Source organism: Rattus rattus, chromosome 5, assembly GCF_011064425.1.
Source record: "Rattus rattus isolate New Zealand chromosome 5, Rrattus_CSIRO_v1, whole genome shotgun sequence".
Classification (NCBI taxonomy): Eukaryota; Metazoa; Chordata; class Mammalia; order Rodentia; family Muridae; genus Rattus; species Rattus rattus.
The window spans coordinates 89849757-89869183 of NC_046158.1; the positions used below are offsets into that span (position 1 = coordinate 89849757).

The following is a 19427-nucleotide window of genomic DNA, read 5'->3' on the forward strand; positions in this document are numbered from 1 at the left end:
GCCCATGTATAAAAGTGATAAACTTTGTAATAGTCTTGGTATTTATATTCTGTAAGGATTCACAGTTGTAATGAGAATTATGCAACCTAAAGGCACCATGTGATAGACATTGATGACAGAAGGGTGGCATAGTAGTAGCTTCTAATAGCTTGTTTTGTTCACAGATTGATTGTTGTTTTATGATTGTTGTTGTTATGTGTTTTAGTTTGTGTTGTTGGTAATATGTATGCTTCACTTTTATATATGTTTTTAATGTAAATAGAATTCCATCATTTATCCATTCTTTTTCCTTCCTGAAAGTACTCCCAAGTGCCTCTTCATATTCTTCCCATGCTGCTTCTCAAGTGGCTTGCCCGTTTCCCCTTGATTCTTATTGCTACATATGTGTGTTATATGTATGAAAATGAATATACATGCAATCTTTTGAACTATTTTTGTTGTTATATATGGTTTCAGGACTGACAACTGGGCATTGCCAACAAATAAGATAACTCATCCCTGGAAAGACTATTTCTTCTTTTTCCTAGCAGACAAGAGATGGCAGAATTTTGTAATCTGATTTCCACAATTCCTACTTAATATAATTTCCTTTTTACTGCTATTTTTATGCTGAAGCTTATCTACTATTCACTCAATATTTTAAAACTTATTCACTTAAGTAGTAGGGAATATTTGGACAATATTAGCTGTATAGTAAGTACTTTTGTGGGTTATCAGATAAGGAATGATTATTTTTCAGTTAGACATAACACACATGAATGGAACTGAGGAGGTGAAAAAATGTTAATTGGCCTCTTAAAATGACAAAAGAGAAAAACTCAACACCACACATAGTGGGGATTGGTAATAAGAGATAGCTAGAATTATTTTAAGGATTACCTTACAGAAAAATATTAGACAGTATGACTTACCAAACTCACAAAAATTTTCATCAAATTTTCTTTCTATCTGATGTGTGTTCAAGAAGACATCCATGCCTTGTAGAGATAGTCTTCCCCTCATCTAGACCTATATTCACTTCCTGAAATTGTCCCATGGGTAAAATTCACCTGTTCCGTGTTCTGATCAAAATTAGACCTCTGGAATAATTGCCTTGGAATCTCTTCGGGATTTTTCTGTTAAGAGTGATAGTGAGTATTACACATTTGTCCAAACAGGAAGACTTAAACCTCCTGTTACTCATCCCAGCATTGATAATATTAGACAATTTTTTAGAATATTCACTTTACTTCACCAATAAGGACTAAGGAGAAGATTACTGCTACCTGGTCTCCTGCTATATGTATATAATCACAGTGGATCAATTTTTGTAGTGATGAGACTATTCATTAAAACATGTGATATATGACCAAAACAAAACCTGTGCTGTGAAAATAATTTCGGAATCCATGACAAATCTGTGTCAAATATTGGTCATATGACTGGTGAAGTTGTACCCACTCCCTAACTCTATGAGATGTTGGTGGGTAGGAATTGGATGCCACAACTATTAACTCATAGAATATAAACAAATATGTCTCATATTATTTAAAGAAAACTAGGACATATAACTAAATTTTACTTGAGGAGTTGCAAGAAGTTCTCCAGATCACAAAATAAAACTGCTACATATACTTTTTTATTCAAATCAGCATATCTTAATTGCAATTATTCATAATGACTGCACAAGCCGCCATGTTATTTTGTTTGTACAAATGTATATATATATATATACATGTGTGTGTGTGTGTGTGTGTGTGTGTGCGCGTGAGTGTGTGCGTGGGTGTGTTTGTGTTATACAACTTTTTATTTGGATATAACTCATATTCAAATGAGGTAACATTGAATATGAACAGATGATTTTATGGAAATTAAGTGAATCTAATAGATAAAATATGCATTTACATAAACCAACAATTATGGGTATTGTTGAAAATATTTTATGTGTACTTTAAGGTAGATAAGTAGGAAAATCAAAAATTTAAAAACTTTCATGTGTTATTTCTTGTAACACCCACCTCGTCCAACAAGGAAGACGCAACACCGTTGTATTCTTCTCAACAGCCTTTATTGCAGGAACACCTCATTCTTGATACGGGGGACCCCGAGGAACAAAGGCACCAGCCTTATATACAAAACAGGCTATGGCTATATACTTGTCCTCTAGGGATTGGTGGGGCATGAAATACCTCATTAGCATGAATATCACTCCAGCCTGATATCTGCCAGAGAAATGCCAAGGACATGCGCTTTGTGGGTGTTAACCACAAACGACCACCAGATGTCAGCACCATCTTTTATCTATATGTGCCGCTCCCTACAATTTCTAGCCTAGTTTTCAATGGTAATATGTATTGTCATTTTAGACATAGACAATAGTACGTTGAATCATGTAATACCTGTGTAAATCCATCTATTATAATACCATAACTTTGTTACCCTGGTAGTCTTCCTCAAAGAAGTTCATTACTTACAGAAAAACGGATGTACAATTTAAAGCTTTGTTTTGTTTTAATAAGTAATTATTTTATTATTTACATCCTAAATGTTGCTTCCTGTGTTTGGACCAATCTAGAAGAGTTTTTATCCTAACCCCTCCCCTTCACCACTGTGAGGGTGCCCTGCCCCTGGAGATATCCTTTCCCTGGGATTTCAAGTCATGGAGAGACCCATGACTCCAGCCACATATGTAGCAGAGGATGGTATTATCCAGCATCTATGGGAGAAAAATAGAAGGCTCATTTCCCCAATGAAGGGGAATGCCGGGGCATTAAGGTAGGAGTGTGTGGGTGAGATTGGGAGCATTATCACAGAAGCAGGGAAGGATGGAGGGGCATGGGAGAGGGTGGAAAGGGGATAACATTTGAAATATAAATACATAAAATATCCAAGTAAAATAAAAATTAAAAAAAAGAATTATGTTGGAATTTTGATGGGAATTTCATTGAGTCTGTACATTGCTTTTGATGAGATGGCCATTATTACTATATTAATCCTGCCAATCCATGAGCATGGAGGTCTTCCATCTTCTGAGATCTTCAATTTCTTTCTTCAGAGACTCAAAGTTCTCATCATACAGATCTTTCACTTGCTTGGTTAGAGTCATACCAAGATACTTTATACTGTTTGTGACTATTGTGAAGGGTCACAAAGGATTTCCCTAATATCTTTCTCAGTCTGTTTATCCTTTTTTGATTAGAGGAAGGCTACTGATTTGTTTGAGTTAATTTTACTTCAGCCACTTTGCTGAAGTTGTTTATCAGGTTTTGGAACTCTAGTGGAATTTTTAGGGTCATTCAAGTATACTATCTTATCATCTGCAAATAGTGAAATTTTGACATCTACCTTTACAATTTGTGTCCTTTGACCCATTTTGTTGTATAATAGCTCTGGCTAGGACTTCAAGCACTATATTCAAGAGGTAGGAAGAGAGAGGACAGTCTTGTCTAGTCTCTGATTTTGGTGGGATTGCTTTAAATTTCTCTCCATTTAATTTGATATTGGCTACTGGTTTGCTGTATATTGCTTTTATTATGTTTAGGTATGGGCCATGAATTCCTGATCTTTCCAAGACTTTTACCATAAAGCAGTGTTGAATTTTGTCAAATGTTCTTAGCATCTAAAGAGATAATCATACGGGTTTTTTTTGTTGAGTTGGTTTATGTACTGGATTACATTGAAGGATTTCCATATATTGAACCATCCTTGAATTCCTGGGACAAAGCCTACTTGAACATGTTGGATGGTCATTTTGATGTATTCTTGGATTCAGTTTGCAAAATTCCATTGAGTATTTTTGCATCGATATTCATGAAGGAAATTGGTCTGTAGTTCTCTTTCTTTGTTGGATCTTTTTGAGGTTTAGGTTTCAGTATAACTGTGGCTTTATAGAAAGAATTGGGTAGTGTTCCTTCTGTTTCTGTTTTGTGGAGTAGTTTGAAGAGTATTGTATTAGTTCTTATTTGAAGGTCTGATAGTATTCTGTACTAAACCCATCTGGGTTTAATGACTGCTTCTATTTCTTTGGGGGTTATGGTTCAGTTTAGATGATTTATTTGATTCTGATTTAACTTTGGTATCTGATATCTGTCTAGAAAATCATCCATTTTTCCAGGTTTTCCAATTTTGTTGACTATAGACTTGTGTAGTAGGATCTGATTAATTTTCAGATTTTCTTGGTTTCTTTTGTTATGTCCCCCATTTCATTTCAGATTTTGTTAATTTGGATGCTGTCTACATGCTCTCTGGTTAGTCTGGATAAGGGTTTGTCTATCTGGTTGATTTTCTCAAAGCACCAGCTCCTAGTTTTGTTGATTCTTTGTATAGTTCTTTTTGTTTCTACTTAGGTGATTTCAGTCCTGAGTTTGATTATTTCCTGCTGTCTACTCCTCTTGCGCATGTTTGCTTCTTTTTGTTCCAGAGCTTTCAGATGAGCTGTTAAGCAGCTAGTGTATGATCTCTAAAGTTTGTTTATGGAGGCACTCATAGCGATGAGTTTACCTCTTAGAACTGCTTTCATTGTGTCCCATAAGTTTTGATATGCTCCGCCTTCATTTTCATTGAATTCTAAAAAGCCTTTAATTTCTCTCTTTCTTTCCCTTTTCCTTTCTTTCTTTCTTTCTTTCTTTCTTTCTTTCTTCCTTCCTTTCTTCCGTTCTTCCTTTCTTCCTTTACCAAGTTATCACTGATTCAGTAGTTGTTCAGCTTTTATGTATATGTGGGCTTTCTGTTGTTTTTGTTGCTATTGAAGACCAGCCTTAGTCTGTGGTGGTCTGATAGAATACATGGAATTAATTCAATGTTCTTGTATCTGTTGAGGTTCATTGTGTGTCAGAATATATGGTCAATTTTTGAGAAGGTAGCATGAGCTGAGAAGAAGGTATATTCTTTTTTTTTTTAGGGTGAAATGTTCTGTAGATATCTGTTAAATCTCCTCGTTTCATAACTTCTTTTAGTTTTACTGTGCCTTTGTTTAATTTCTGTTTCTGTGATCTGTCCATTGGTGAGAGTAGTTTATTAAAACCTCCTACTATTATTGTGTTGGGTTCAATGTGTGTTTTGAGTTTAGTAATGTTTCTTTTACTAATGTGGGTGCCCTTGCATTTGGGGCATAGATGTTCAGAATTGAGAGTTCATCCTCAGGGCTTTATTCTTTGATGAGTATGTAGTGTCTTTCCGTGTTTGGTGTAATTAAAAATGTGCACTACTGGTTCCTTCGAGTTCCCACTCTGCATGGATCCACACACTCTAGTTGTGTTGTCAACTTCTTTCACATACTGTCCCCTTGGCCGGTTTTCACCATGCCTGACACACACATTGTGTTCTGCACATGGCCATGCTAGAGTGACCCCATGTCATGCTAGCCCCAAGCATTCTATACCCTAGGACAGCTTCCTGTCACAAACCCAGTCCTAACAACCCAGTTAAGTCCTGACTCAACAAACTGTAACCCAACAACCAGATTTATATGTTAAATGCTCAATGTACAATACACGCACACAATTAACTTATAGCTAATTGTTAGGGATATAAACCACACCCATGGACAAGATAAATTAGTCTATAGAAATCCACCCCTTAAAAATATTCATAACAACCTTTATTTATGCAGAGCTGCATGGCAAGGATCATTTATGTCTGCCTCCATGTTGCTTCTCTCTTTCTATTTTTCCTTCTTCTAAAACCTCTGTTCCTGCCTTTCTTTCTTCTCATCCAATGACATGCCTCGTTTTATCTTGTGTCTACCTTCAACTGCATAAGGACATCAACCTACACTTCCCCATCTTTTTTGATAACTTTTGGTTGAAAGTCCATTTTGATAGAGGAGGGGATTGGGAATGGGGATAACATGTGGCATGTGTAGGGGCAGGAGAAAGCTGTGAAAGAGAACAGAAATCATTGGGTATGGGGCATCTCTGGGACTAGCCAGAGACCTGGAAACATGAAGGTCTCCAGGAGTTCATGGTGATTACGCAAGCTGAGGTTGCTACCACCTAGGTATATGGAGATGGAAGTGACCCCATCCTGTATACAGGCAGGACTTCCAGTAGAGGAAGGAGAATATCAACTTGCCCACAAAACCTTCTACCTCAAATTTGTCCTGCCTACAATATATGCAGGGATAAATACAGAATATAGATTGAGAAAATGGCCAATCAATCAACTTGAGACCCATCTTATGGGAGAGAGCCAACTTCTTATGCTATTAATGATGTATATGCTTGTATACAGAAGCCTAGCATAACTGAATTCTAAAAGGCTTCATTCAGCAGCTGGTGGAAATGGATACAGTGACCCACAACCAAACATCATTCAGGGCTCAGGGAGTCTTGTGAAAGAGTGAGGGATAAGATTAACAGAGCCCAAGGGATCAAGGTCACAACAAGAAAACAGAGTCAATAACCTCTGACCATGAGGTCTCAGAGACAGAACCATCAACCAAAAGCATGCAGTGGCTGGAACTAGGCCTCCTATATATTTGGAGCAGATATGTAGCTTGGTCTCCATGTAGTTCCCCTAATATTTACAATGGGGTCTGTCTCTGACTCTGATGCCTGGCATTGGATCCACTTCTAGTAGATGAACTTCCTTATCCTGCCTCAGTAGGATAGGATGTGTTTAGTCCTGATGCAAACTGATGTATCAGGGTGGAAGTGGTATCTATGGGAGTATCCAGAGAAGGGGAGTGGGTAATGGGGAAAGGAGTTGATGAGAGTGGATCTAAAAGAGAGAGCGGAGGCTGTGATAAGAATCTAAAGTGAATAAATAAATTAATTAATGAAAGAGCTAAAATAAAAGCCATCCACTTAGTGCCCAAGGTGTCTCAGGGCCAAGCATTGTACATATGTTCTTGTGATATTGTGGAATATCTTTTGGATATATGCCCAGGAGCAGTGTAACTGGGTCTTCAAATAGAACTATTTCCAGTTTTCCGAGAAACTACCAGATTGAATTCCAGAATGGTTGTAGCAGTTTTCAATCCCTCCAGCTATGGAGGATTGTTCTCCTTTCTCTACATCCTTGACAGCATATGCTATCACTTGAGTTTTTGCTCTTAGTAATTCTGAATAGTGTAAGATGTAATATATGGTTGTTTTGATTTGCATTTCCCTTAAAACTAAGGATATCGGACATTTCAAGATTCCTCTGTTAAGTATTCTCTGTTTAGCCCTAGCCCCCATTTTTAATTGAGTTATTTGTATTTTGGGAATCTATCTTCTTGAATTTTTTGTAAATTTTGGATATTAGCCCTCTGTCAGATGTAGGGTTGGTTAAGATCCTTTCCCAATCTTATTTTGTATTATAAAGTACAATAATTTCCTATTAGTAGTTTTAAGTATGTCTAAGGATCACACTATCTACACATTAGTTAATATATTATATAATAGGAAAATACCATTTACATTTTACATATATGATAGTTCCTTAGCAGAAGCATGCAGTTTTTCAGGAAAGTGCTATTTTTGATAGTTGACATCTAGTTCCCTAAATTGTGATACATGTACTATAACATAACGGAATGAAGTTAAATTTGGCTAGTATAATTAGTCTAAGTTGCATGAATAACTAGAGATATACCCTAAGTAACAAATCCAGTGGTATAAAGGAAGAAACAGTCTGCTTAGATAGAAGACTTGTTTAACTGGTGTGGTGGTTTGAATATATTTGGCCCAGAGACTGGCAATATTTGGAGGTGTGGTCTTTTTGGAATAGGTGTGGTCTGGCAGGAGGAAGTATATAACTGTGAGCATGAGTTTTAAGACTCTAATCATAGCTGCCTGGAAGCCTGTAGAACTCTCAGCTCTTCCTGTACTATGTCTGCCTGGATGGTATCATGCTCCCATCGTGATGTTAATGGACTAAACCTCTGACCGTATAAGCCAGCCACAGTTAAATACTGGTCTTATAAGAGTTTCCTTGTTTATAGCAGTAAAACCCTAAGACAGGAGGATACTAAATCTTGACATTATTACTAATGCTATGTTGCATTTGCAGACAGAAGCATAGCATGGCTGTTCTCTGAGAGGTTCTAACAGCAGCTGAGTGAGACAGATACAGATACTCACAGCCAAGCATAAGACTTAGCTCAGGGACCCCTATGAATGAGTTAGGGGATAGGACTGAATGAACTGGAAGGAATGACAATCCAATAGGAAGGCTAGCAGTGTCAACTAACCATGACCCCCTGGGAGCTCCTGTAGACTAAAGTGAGTATACATTGGGTGGTCCTAGGCCCCCAGTACATATGGATCAGAGAACTTGTCTGGTGTCAGTGAAAAAGAATGCATGTAAACCTGTTGAGACTTGATGCCCCAGAAAGAAGGAATGCCTAGAGCGGGGGCAACTCTTTCAGAGGTAAAGAGTAGGGGGTATGAGGGATAGAACTCTGAAAGAGAGGACCAGGGGACAACATTTGGAACGTAAACACACTAATTAATTAATTAATTACAAAGCCTTTTCAGAAAAACAACAACAACAAAGACAAGCCAAGCAAGAACATAAACAACAACAATGATAAAAAGAACAAGAAAAAGAGCAAGAAGAAAAAAGAGCAACAAGAAGAAATGGCTAATTGGAGGATCAGTAAGGTAATAATGAGTATAAGAAGTTGAAGCATTTGTATATAATAACATCAACAAAATGATTGTTAAAATAAACAATGACATTTTAATGTGGATGGAACTAGTTAACTTATTAAATATTTTGAAACTTCTTTAATTTTGTTATAATAAATATAACAAGATAAAATATTCTATGATGAAATTATTTAAAAGAAAGACAGAATTAAGTATGTATTCTTTGATATTCTCAGTCTGAGGAGAGGTAATTAAGTTTTTCTAAACTATTTAAGCCTGCTCTATATTATTAGAGCATATGAGTTCATAATTCAAATTTGTAATCATTGAATTAGAAAACCAATTAGTGGATATAATATAAACAAGAGACACTAAAATTTATTAAGTAAAAGTTTTGTAATAAAACTCGCAACAGATTAATAACCAGAAAATTTTAACATATAGATCATTCACAGCAAGTGGGGAAACTAAAGTATAAAATGTTATTGAGCTTAATTAAGTAGGATTCTCTACATAATGATATTCTACAGGAACTACTGACAAAAAGGAAATGTGCTAAAATATTAGATCGATTCAGTAACATACAATTGAGTATGAATAGTCATTGTGACAATAGTCTGGAATATTTATCAAACTTAAAGTGTGAAAAAGTAGTTGTAAAAAATTGGTAGAGATTGAAAGACTGAAAAAGTATCAATCAGTGCAATTGTCGTGGTCTTTATTCAAATAAGCCAACATAAATGAATATTTTTGAGGCAGTCAGTAAAATTTGAGTAACAAGCAAGCTTTGATTACAACAAATATAGACATCCAGAAATATCAGCAGATAAATGTTAGAAAAGATAAAGACTTGATGGATGAGAGGAAGAGAAAAAAGGGAATTAGAGAACCAAGATTGAAAAGAGTAATAATAATCGTTGAAATAGGTCTGACACCTTGCATAACAATTCCTCACATGGAGAAATTCTCAATGGAATCAAACACTGAAATCAACTGTTTGCTTTGTTGATTCTAGTTGCTAATTTTATGGGTAAATATTGTTAAACCCCAATAATGGCCTTGATGTTGCTGTGAATTTTTTCTTAGATAAAATTAGCATTTAGGTCACCATACTTTGAATGAAATAAATTATCATATTTATTATAAGATATTTATTGAGGCACTTGAAAGTATTACATGAAGAGAGAGACAGAGAGAGAGAGAGAGAGAGAGAGAGAGAGAGAATTTATCTGTCTCTAAGAACCCCTAGTACAGTATTTGCTTATTTAACTAATATAAACTCAATTTAATTTGCTTCTACTCAAAATGTTACACTTTATTCCTTTGGTGCATTCAAATTTTATGTCTTCTAGACCTCTTTTAATCTTTATCGAATCATAATTAATCAACTAATGTGTATATTTAAGGTGAAGAGCAGTGTTTTGTTTTGTGTTCCATGAAATAAACTTGGCAATCAAGCTAATGAAAATATTTTTGTTACCAGTTATTTCTTGTTTATGTATGTAGTGAGAACACTTCTGATCTTCTGCACCTTGTAAGCTAATTTAAAATGTACAATAATATTATATTTACAGAAATGGTGGGTGTATCATGAAATAGACTTATTGCATAACAAACTCTACCAGGCACCAGCCCACATGGGCAGATATGTTAAGAGATTTGTAGAATTCACCTAAGATCCTGGATAAATACAAGATCTAGTAAATAACATGAATTAACCATTGCTCATTCCTCACTACACCATGATCCTCTCTGCCAAACCTTGAGCACAAAAAACCTGATCTGGCCAGAGTCCTGACTCAACTATTATTCCATTCATCTTTCCCCAGTTATTTCATTAAACCTCGATCCCACTGTCCTTCCTTGTACTATCAGTCTAATGGGCTAAAATATTATTTAAAAAAATTTAACCAACAACTTAAATCCAGAGGCCAACATCATATCACAAAACTACAAACAATATTAAAATATCACCTGTCAAAAATCACCAATCATATACCAATGGCCCCCAAAAAGAACAACTTGGAAGCACAAAGATTGCCAGAGTGTTCCAGAGCAAAAAGTAAAGTATTAATTGGATTATTATACATGAGCTCAAGTTCTACTACAAAAAGATAATAAGGAAAACATGTGACAATGGCATGATTGTCTGCCATTGTCTAAATTAATATTATATTAGATGTAATATTATATAATATTATATAATAGATTTTGTAAGTTTCCCTGCCAGACTACTACCATTGTTATAATAGATGTATATTGCCAGGTAGGTTTCTAGTCTCTGATCCAGGGTCTAGACTTGGATAAGACCATTGAAGTCTTTTCTTTCCCAATACCTTTAGCAACTTTTAGCACTATGAATGATATCGAATAGAAGAAAGATCCCTAGTCAACTTAAGATTGATTTCTCTATGTCCTAATAACAAAGAATATTGTTTATTGACGAACAGGATCTTTCCACGTGGCTCTGGTGGACAAAGAAGGGCAAAGGCAGTAATCTGAATTGTTTTAGACATGTCAGCATCTTCACTGACCAACAGCAACTTATGTGTACTTATACAGACGTCTGTTAAATGTTTCATCTGTGTTAACCACTAAATGAAGTATATTAGTTATAATAATTCATCCATGGACATTTGTAGTCATGGAGATAAGATTTCAGGATATTAGGCAATATTAAGTAATATTTAAAATGAACAGTTTTATTGCTAAATTAAGGTAAAGTTGAAATCTAATTAATCTTTATTCATACATTTTATTATGACATTATATTAACCTAATTTAAATCACAAAGTAAAGCTCATTGCTGTTTCATGTGAAGTTTATCACTCCATTTCACCTTTCTTAATCCTTTCTGCTTACCCTATTTGCATTTTGGTAGATAGCTGTGATAGGACAAAAATATCAGTTATTTGGCAAAGGATGTAAGTAATTTAAGGCATATATGGTTGTCTCAGGGGAAATTACTAATATTTTATTCATAAAATTAAACAAATGAGTTTGAAAAGTTAAGCACAACTTTATTAAAAACATGGAAGCATAGTTTGATGGCAAGTAAAAAGATTATTCATATTTAGATTATAATATGAAGGACTTAAAATATTCTGACAGATAATCAGTAAATGTCATATTCTTTTTATACTATTGAATTATATATCTATCAAAAGCTTAGTATATATTTAAATAGGAACAACATTGCTAGTTTTATAGCTTTTTAATATAGCAAGTCTCAACGTGTGAGGAAATTATTTTACAATTCTGAATATTAGGAATTTCCTTTGGGACCCAGAAATTTGCCTATGAACCTTTTCATGGCATTTTTAATCTCCTTATTTCTCAGTGTATAAATGGTTGGGTTTAGGAGAGGAGTAATAACAGAGTAAAACACAGCAAGAAATTTGTCGAACCAAGTGATACTAAGAGGCCACACATAGATGAAGATACAGGGTACAAAAAAGATCAGCACTACGGTGATATGAGCACTGCAAGTGGACAGAGCCTTAGATGCTCCAGCTTTAGAGCTCTGGCTAACAGTGATAAGGATGTAAGTATAGGATATGAGCAAGAGACTAAAGCAAGTTACAACCACAACCCCACATTCAGCATTCATTAAAGTATTTAAATTATGTGAATCCATGCAGGCGAGCTTGATTACCAGTGGCATGTCACAGAAGAAACTGTCTATTTCATTGGGACCACAAAAAGGCAGCCGCACAAACACTATCAAGTAACTTATACCATGTATAAATCCAATTGTCCAGGAAGTCAACACCAACCCAGTACATCTCTTAAGGTTCATGATGGTAAAATAGTGCAGTGGTTTGCAGATGGCCACATAGCGGTCATAAGCCATTACCACCAAAAGCACCATCTCTCCTCCAGCAATGCAATGGGTAAAAAAGACCTGGGACATGCATCCTGCAAAGGAAATGGTCTTGTTTTCCCTGAGAAAGTCTGTGATCATCTTAGGAGTGATGTTTGAGGAGAGCCACATGTCAATAAAAGACAGGTTGGCCAACAAGAAGTACATGGGAGAATGCAAATGGGGGTCAGTGGTTACTAAGATCAGGATGACAATATTTCCAGACAGAATAAACATATAAAGCATCAGAAATATCACAAAGAGGAAGACCTGAATATTTTTTGAGTTAGTAAGTCCCCAGAGTATGAATTCTGACACCACAGACCGGTTGCCTCCATCCATCATATGCAGTGTGTCTTCAGATATAAGCTGCAAAGAAAGAAAGATTGCCAATCAACTGGAGATATAGGGTAAGTTAATTCCTTTGTAGAATTAGACATTCATATTGAAACCTATTAGATTGAAATGCATAAAATAAAGGGAATCAAAACCAAATATCAATTACATTGCCTCCCCACGTAAACTTAATGAGTCAAGAGCAATACCCAAGAAGCATCAGGTGTGACTGTTATACACATTTTCTATCAGGAAAAATCTGGTATAGGAGAAAATGAGAGTAATGTGCATACCTAAAAATGTGTGCGTGTTTTTAAATAAATGGTTAGAATTTGTTAGTAGCAATAATGGTATTCTATAACAAAAGCGAGGTTTAAACTCAGAAAATTGTGGGGAATTGCACTGTACAAATGGTCAGACATAATAAACCCATTTTTGAAAGCATGTTTAATGATTTCATTGAGCATTAGTAAAATAATATCCATGACATCAATAAATTAAAATTTTAGCTTAAATCTCTAATGTACAGGTTGTGAAAATCTCAGTGGGAAGCATTACAGAACAGCATATAAGATATCACAGATACCAATTGAAACATTAAACTATGTTCACAGTTATTTATTAATCAAAATATATCATCAAATTTATTTATTCAACTAAACTGATTGATCACCCTTGCAATTACCTATTGGAGTAGATTTACCATGAACAAGGTAACCCATATTCAAAACTGAGCTCTAAAAGTCACACTTAATTAAAATTTAGCACTAGAATATGTAGATCTCAAGTTGCATCAACAACTTATCTTGCAACTACAAAATATTGAGAATAACAAGACTTTTAGATATCATAGTGTCTCGATATAAGTTATATGTCATTTATCATCAATGTATCATCACTATTCACATTATGTTACTTATCTACTGATCATCTATGCTGTTTTACAGAATAGAATAAATTACATAAACCTGTAAGCATAGCTATTCTTGACCAGCAGCCTTTGATGAGTATAAAGTTATATGTCCAGTGAGCAGCAATTTTTCAAAGCGGAGGCAGGTGCTTCTATTGACCGAAGGGACAATATTCAAGCTGGATGATGTAATCATTTTCTATTTCTCCTCCATTTACTAATTCTCTTGGCGATTTTTAACTCGGGGGTCTTATCATCTTTGATCCCTTGATATCTCTAGGTTAGGGGAATCATCAGGTAAACAATGAAATCCCTGATACTATCTTTACAATTATTTTGCATCCTTATTTTTGAAGGATTCTGAGGATACAATAAAAATGAAAAAAAAAACAATAAAAAGAACAAACAAAGAAAACCAAGAATATTCTGAAGACATCAGGTAACACAACAATGCAATAAATGCACACTAACAAATAAATACATGCATTTTACAAAGATTTACCAAATATCTAACGATAGCCTGATCACACAACAGTTTGTGTTCCTTGATAATTTGATGTTTTTTCCCCCCATAGGACAGATACTAGTAAATCAAAATTTTACAGGATTATATTTTAGATTTGTTTTAGTTATTTATGTATTGAAATTATAATTTAATTACACAATTTCCCCTTTCCCATTATTCCCTGCAAATAATTCAATAGACATTCTCCATCCTCTTTCAAATTCATGGCCTCGGTTTCGGTAATTATTTGTAAGTACACACATACATATATAGATAAATAGATAGATAGATAGATAGATAGATAGATAGATAGATGTTCCAAATATAAATTGCTTATTGTGTATAATGTTACTTGTATTTATAAGTTGTAAGGGTAGACCAATTGATATTGAATAATATATTGGATTCATTGTCTGAGTAAGACTATTTCTCCAGCTCTCCGCATATCTTTGTTGCCTTTGTTTTTTGTGTAAGGCTGAGTCTTATTAAATTTTCCCCTGTGCTTTTTATCACATTTTCTGTTACTGTGTTTTATCTGCACAAGTTTAGATAGTCATGATAGAACTGTGTCACAAAGGAAAGTAATTACTATTTAAGAGAGCAAGTGTATTTCTTCACAAAGCTGTGTCAGACTATCCTTTACATTGAAAGGTACCAAGTCTTATGTAATGCATTTTATATTTTCTCCTTTAGTACTATGTAAATAGCACACTATAGTTTATACAACTGAGGGTGCAAAATATGTTATATCTGCTTTGTGATACAATCTGGTGACCATAATTTATCAAAATTCTTTTAATGATGATAGTCAGAATGTTTTATTTTCAGGTGATAACTTAAATGCTAGTGAAAAAAAAATGGAGCCTTGCACTGAAAGAGCTTAACATGGTTAATGTAGTAATGCATAGTAAAGATGTAGAAGAAAACACAGACACATGAGAATTATTAAGCCTTTCTAGTATTCAGAGTACAATGGTCCATGAATTGTCTCATTTTACTATAGTTTCTAGATTATCTTTAAACAATATAGTTCTTGAGGTTATAGACAATGAGTCTGTTGTTCAAATGAGCTCTGTGTAATAGATACTTAGAAAAGGACACTATATATATATATATATATATATATATATATCACATTTATATGTATAACAATTTATGCCGTATATATGTTAACACATATATTTGCGATAAAGTACTCGTTTGTGGGAGTGAATTTTCTTTAAAATCCTTGCTACTTATACTCTTTCTATGTTCCTACCTGTTCAGTAACTATGAGATATGAAGCTATGAAAGACATATTTGACATACATATAGATTGTCAGGAACATAGCAACTACTTTACCCTTCTCTTCTCTTCTTTCGCACAGAAACTATCAACATTTAACATGAATTAATGAAAAACAATAATCTGTTAAATATCTCTGTAATTTTTTATTTTAATTAAGTGGTAATTCTAATGTTAGCTTTATATTTACAACATTAATTAACATTAACATTAATTAAGGGAAGCAAACTGATTATCTTCTTTTAGAGTCTACAAACAAACAATTTTCTTCTATGTATAACTTTTTTTCATATTGATTGGTCTTTTATCAAAGTGCCAATGTAATAGTCTTAGTATTAATATTTATGTATTTATGGATATAGTCATATTTACTAAACTTAGTAGAAATCAAGTGACAGATAGTGATGATTTATACAGCGATATTTTAGTAGCTTCTAATGAACTACTTTATCAGAAGATTGAATATTGTTAGGTTATTGTCTGTTTTGTTTTTAAAGGATTAGGATGATTTTACTTATTAAATATGCTTTTAATTGAAGCAAATTACATCACTTTCCTCTCCTTTTCCTTCCTCAAATCCCTCTCACCTATGCTCTTTAAACCCTTTCAGTACCTCCCCTCAAGTTGATTACCTCTTTTTCTATGTTTATTGTTATTATTATATATATATGTGTATATCTATGTAGTTTTACACACACACACACACACACACACACACACAGCCTATTAAATCAAACTATCTTATTGTATATGAATTCAGGTTTGACCACTCTAAATTTGACAACAAATTATAAGGCTCATTCCTAGAAAATGTGATTCCTCCTTTCCCATGGAGACTAATTTTCAGATATTTAAAATCTGAGTTCTAAAGTACCCATGAATTATGTCTCTTATCACTTGAACTGATATCATTTTTACTATTTTTATGATGAAAGTTATTTTATATCCTATTCACTCTGAATTAAACATATTTTATTTAGTTAAGTTGAAGGGAATATTTGTAAAATGCTAGATGAATACTGCTCTCATGGACTATCTGATAGATAATGAGGACAGGTTTAGAAAACATATGAATTGGGCTCTAAAGATGACAAATAAATTCTCAGCTCACCACATATTGGATATTGCTAAAAAACAAACAACTAGAAATATTTCAAGAATTTCCTAACAGAATTATATCAGAGAAATGACTTACCAAAATCACAGATTTCCTGTGGTTCAGATTTTCTTTCCACCTGATGTGTACTTATGAAGACATTGCTGTTGTGTAAAGACAGATTTCTCCTCAGCCTGACATATCGTCCTTCCTGTAATTGTCCCATGGGTGTCCAATGTCATCTATTCCATATTCTGAACAACAACACAAAAACCTTTGGAAATAATTATCTTGGACACCTCAGGGATTTCTCTGCTAAGAGTAGTACTGAATGTTACTACTTAGGAAAATGGAAGTACAAATAAGTAAAAACGCTGGTAGTCACCACAGCATTGATAATGTTAGTCAACCTTGCAAAACTTCTCTCTTCACCAATAAGGAATAAAGAGAAGCTTGCTGCTGCCTTATCTCTTATTGTATGTATATAAGCAAATTGATTCCAAACATTTTATACTTACACGAGCAATTGCTAAAAGTATGACATATTATAAGAACAAAAATACTGTGAAAGTATTACAGTATTACATGCAATCTGTGTCAAATCTTGGTCACATAACTGATGAATTTCAGTGTGCTCTGTAATTGTATGTGATATTAGCAGGTTTGAATTTGCCATCAAGTTATTTAAACCCATAAGGTTTTAGAAAATTATTTGTCTATACTTATGGTGTATATGTGTATGTAATTTGTGCCAGGGTATGTATGAATGTGTATGTGTGTGTGTGTGTGTGTGTGTGTGTGTGTGTGTGTGTGTGTGTGTGTAGAGAGAGAGAGAGAGAGAGAGAGAGAGAGAGAGAGAGAGAGAGATCATAGGTCACTCTGTCAATTCTGACCTACCATCCCCAGTTTTCTAGTAGTTGAACTTAGATAGTCAGACTTGCACCACAAACATCTTTATTCCCAGAGACATCTTGCCTCTACCTTATTTAACTAAGTTTTATAAAGATGTAGCTACTCATTTCAAACATGTTTTAATTTTAGATTTAAAACAATTAAGATGTGCAGCTAAAGATTCTTATGAATAGAGACTTAGGGAAATGGTAGAACTCCAATACAAAGATTGGCTTCATTCTGCCTGTGTTCTAAGTGCAGAGCTGAATTAAAAAGTGATTGAATCATGTTTGGCTGCGGGTGTCTGTATCTGATCTAATTAATTGCTGAAGGATGTCTTTCTGATGATGATTTCAAGTTCTGTATGAGTATAGCAGAATATCATAAGGAATCATTTCATTCACTTCGTTGTTGTCATTGAGGCTGTTGTTGCTAATCATATTTAGTTCTGCTGTAAGTCTCTGATCCATCCTTCTTCCTCTTCCTCTTCCTCTTCCTCTTGTTTTCTTCCTCCTCTTCCTCCTCCTTCTTCTTCATTTTTGTATTCCTCTTCCTCTTCCTCTTCTGTTTCTGCTTCCGCCTCTACTTCTGCTTCTTTGCCATCAAGGCAGTACCTGACGTAGACTTTATCTAATCACTTGGGTCTCAAATTAGACAGAGCTCAGGAAACTGCACAGAGCAGGGGGAAGAGTGTAGGGGTATATAGGACTCCAGGAGAACAAGACTCACAAAATCAAATAAGCAGGGCTATTGGTGACTCACAGAGACTTGAACTGGTAATTGCTAGGCCTTCATGAGTAGGCAGTAGGCCCTCGGCATACATGCCGTGGTTGTTTAGCTTGGGTTTCTGTTGGACTACTAACAGTGGAAGTAGGGATGTCTCTGACTCTAATGCCTTCTCCTAGGACCCTTTTTTTCTTCTACTGGGTTTCTTCATCCAGCCTTCTTGTTTGCTTTTGTGTTTATAGTCATTTTATTTGTTTATATTTCAAATGTCATCTGCCTTCCAGGTCTCCCCTCCTTGAACACCAAATACCATTCCCCTCCACTTTGTTTCTAATAGGGTTCTCCCCCATGCAACTGCTCATTCTGGCCTCACCCGTATAGCACCCCACTTCTCTGAGGCATCAAGCCTCCACAGGACCAAGCTCCTCCCTTCCCACTTATGCCAGATAAGGTAAGCCTCTGATACATATGTAGCAGGAACCATTGACCTGGACATGTATACACTTTGGTTGGTGGTTTAGTCCCTGGAAGCTCTGAGGGGTCATGTTGGTTGATAGTGTTGTTTGTTCTATGGGGTTGTTATCAACTTCAGCTCTTTGAGCCCTTCTAACTCTTCCATTGGGGTCCGGGGGCCCAGTCCAATGGTTGGCCGTGAGTATTTGAATCTGTCTTAGGTTCTGACAGATCTTCTCAGAGGACAGCTCTTGTCTGCAAACAAATCTTAGCATCAGCAATAGTGCTGTAGTGGTTTTGTGTCTGTAGATAGAATGGATTACACAGTAGGGCAGTCTCTGGATGGCTTTTCCTTCTGTCTCTGCTCCAAGTTTGTCCCTGCATTTTTATTGGATATTTGCTTTATTTACATTTCAAATGTTATCCCCTTTCCTGTTTCCCCTCCAGAAACCCCATATCTCATCTCCCTCACACTGCTTATGTGAGGATGCCTCCCCTACTACCCACCTACTCCTACCTCACTGCACTAGCATTATCCTACATTGGAGCATCAAACCTTCCCAGGACCAAGGGCCTCTCCTCCCATTGTTGTCCAACAAACCCATCCTGTGCTACATGGGTGGCTTCATGTGTATTTTTGGGGTGGTGGTTTTGGGGGGCCTGATAGATTGATATTGTTGTTCTTCCTATGGGATTACAAACTCCATGAGCTCCATTGGTCCTTTCCCTAACTCATCCATTGGGGACCCCATGCTCAGTCCAATGGTTGGCTGCAAGCATCTACCTCTGTATTTTTCAGGTTCTCGTA

General features: G+C 35.2%; 1 protein-coding gene across 1 annotated transcript; it reads right to left on the bottom strand.

Annotated features, from left to right (window-relative positions):
- Window positions 1-11820: 11820 nt before the first annotated feature.
- LOC116900552 (olfactory receptor 4K3-like) lies at window positions 11821-12762 on the bottom strand. The gene has a single exon (XM_032902278.1). The coding sequence runs from the start codon at window positions 12760-12762 to the stop codon at window positions 11821-11823; it is 942 nt and encodes a 313-aa protein (XP_032758169.1).
- Between the last annotated feature and the right edge of the window lie 6665 nt (window positions 12763-19427).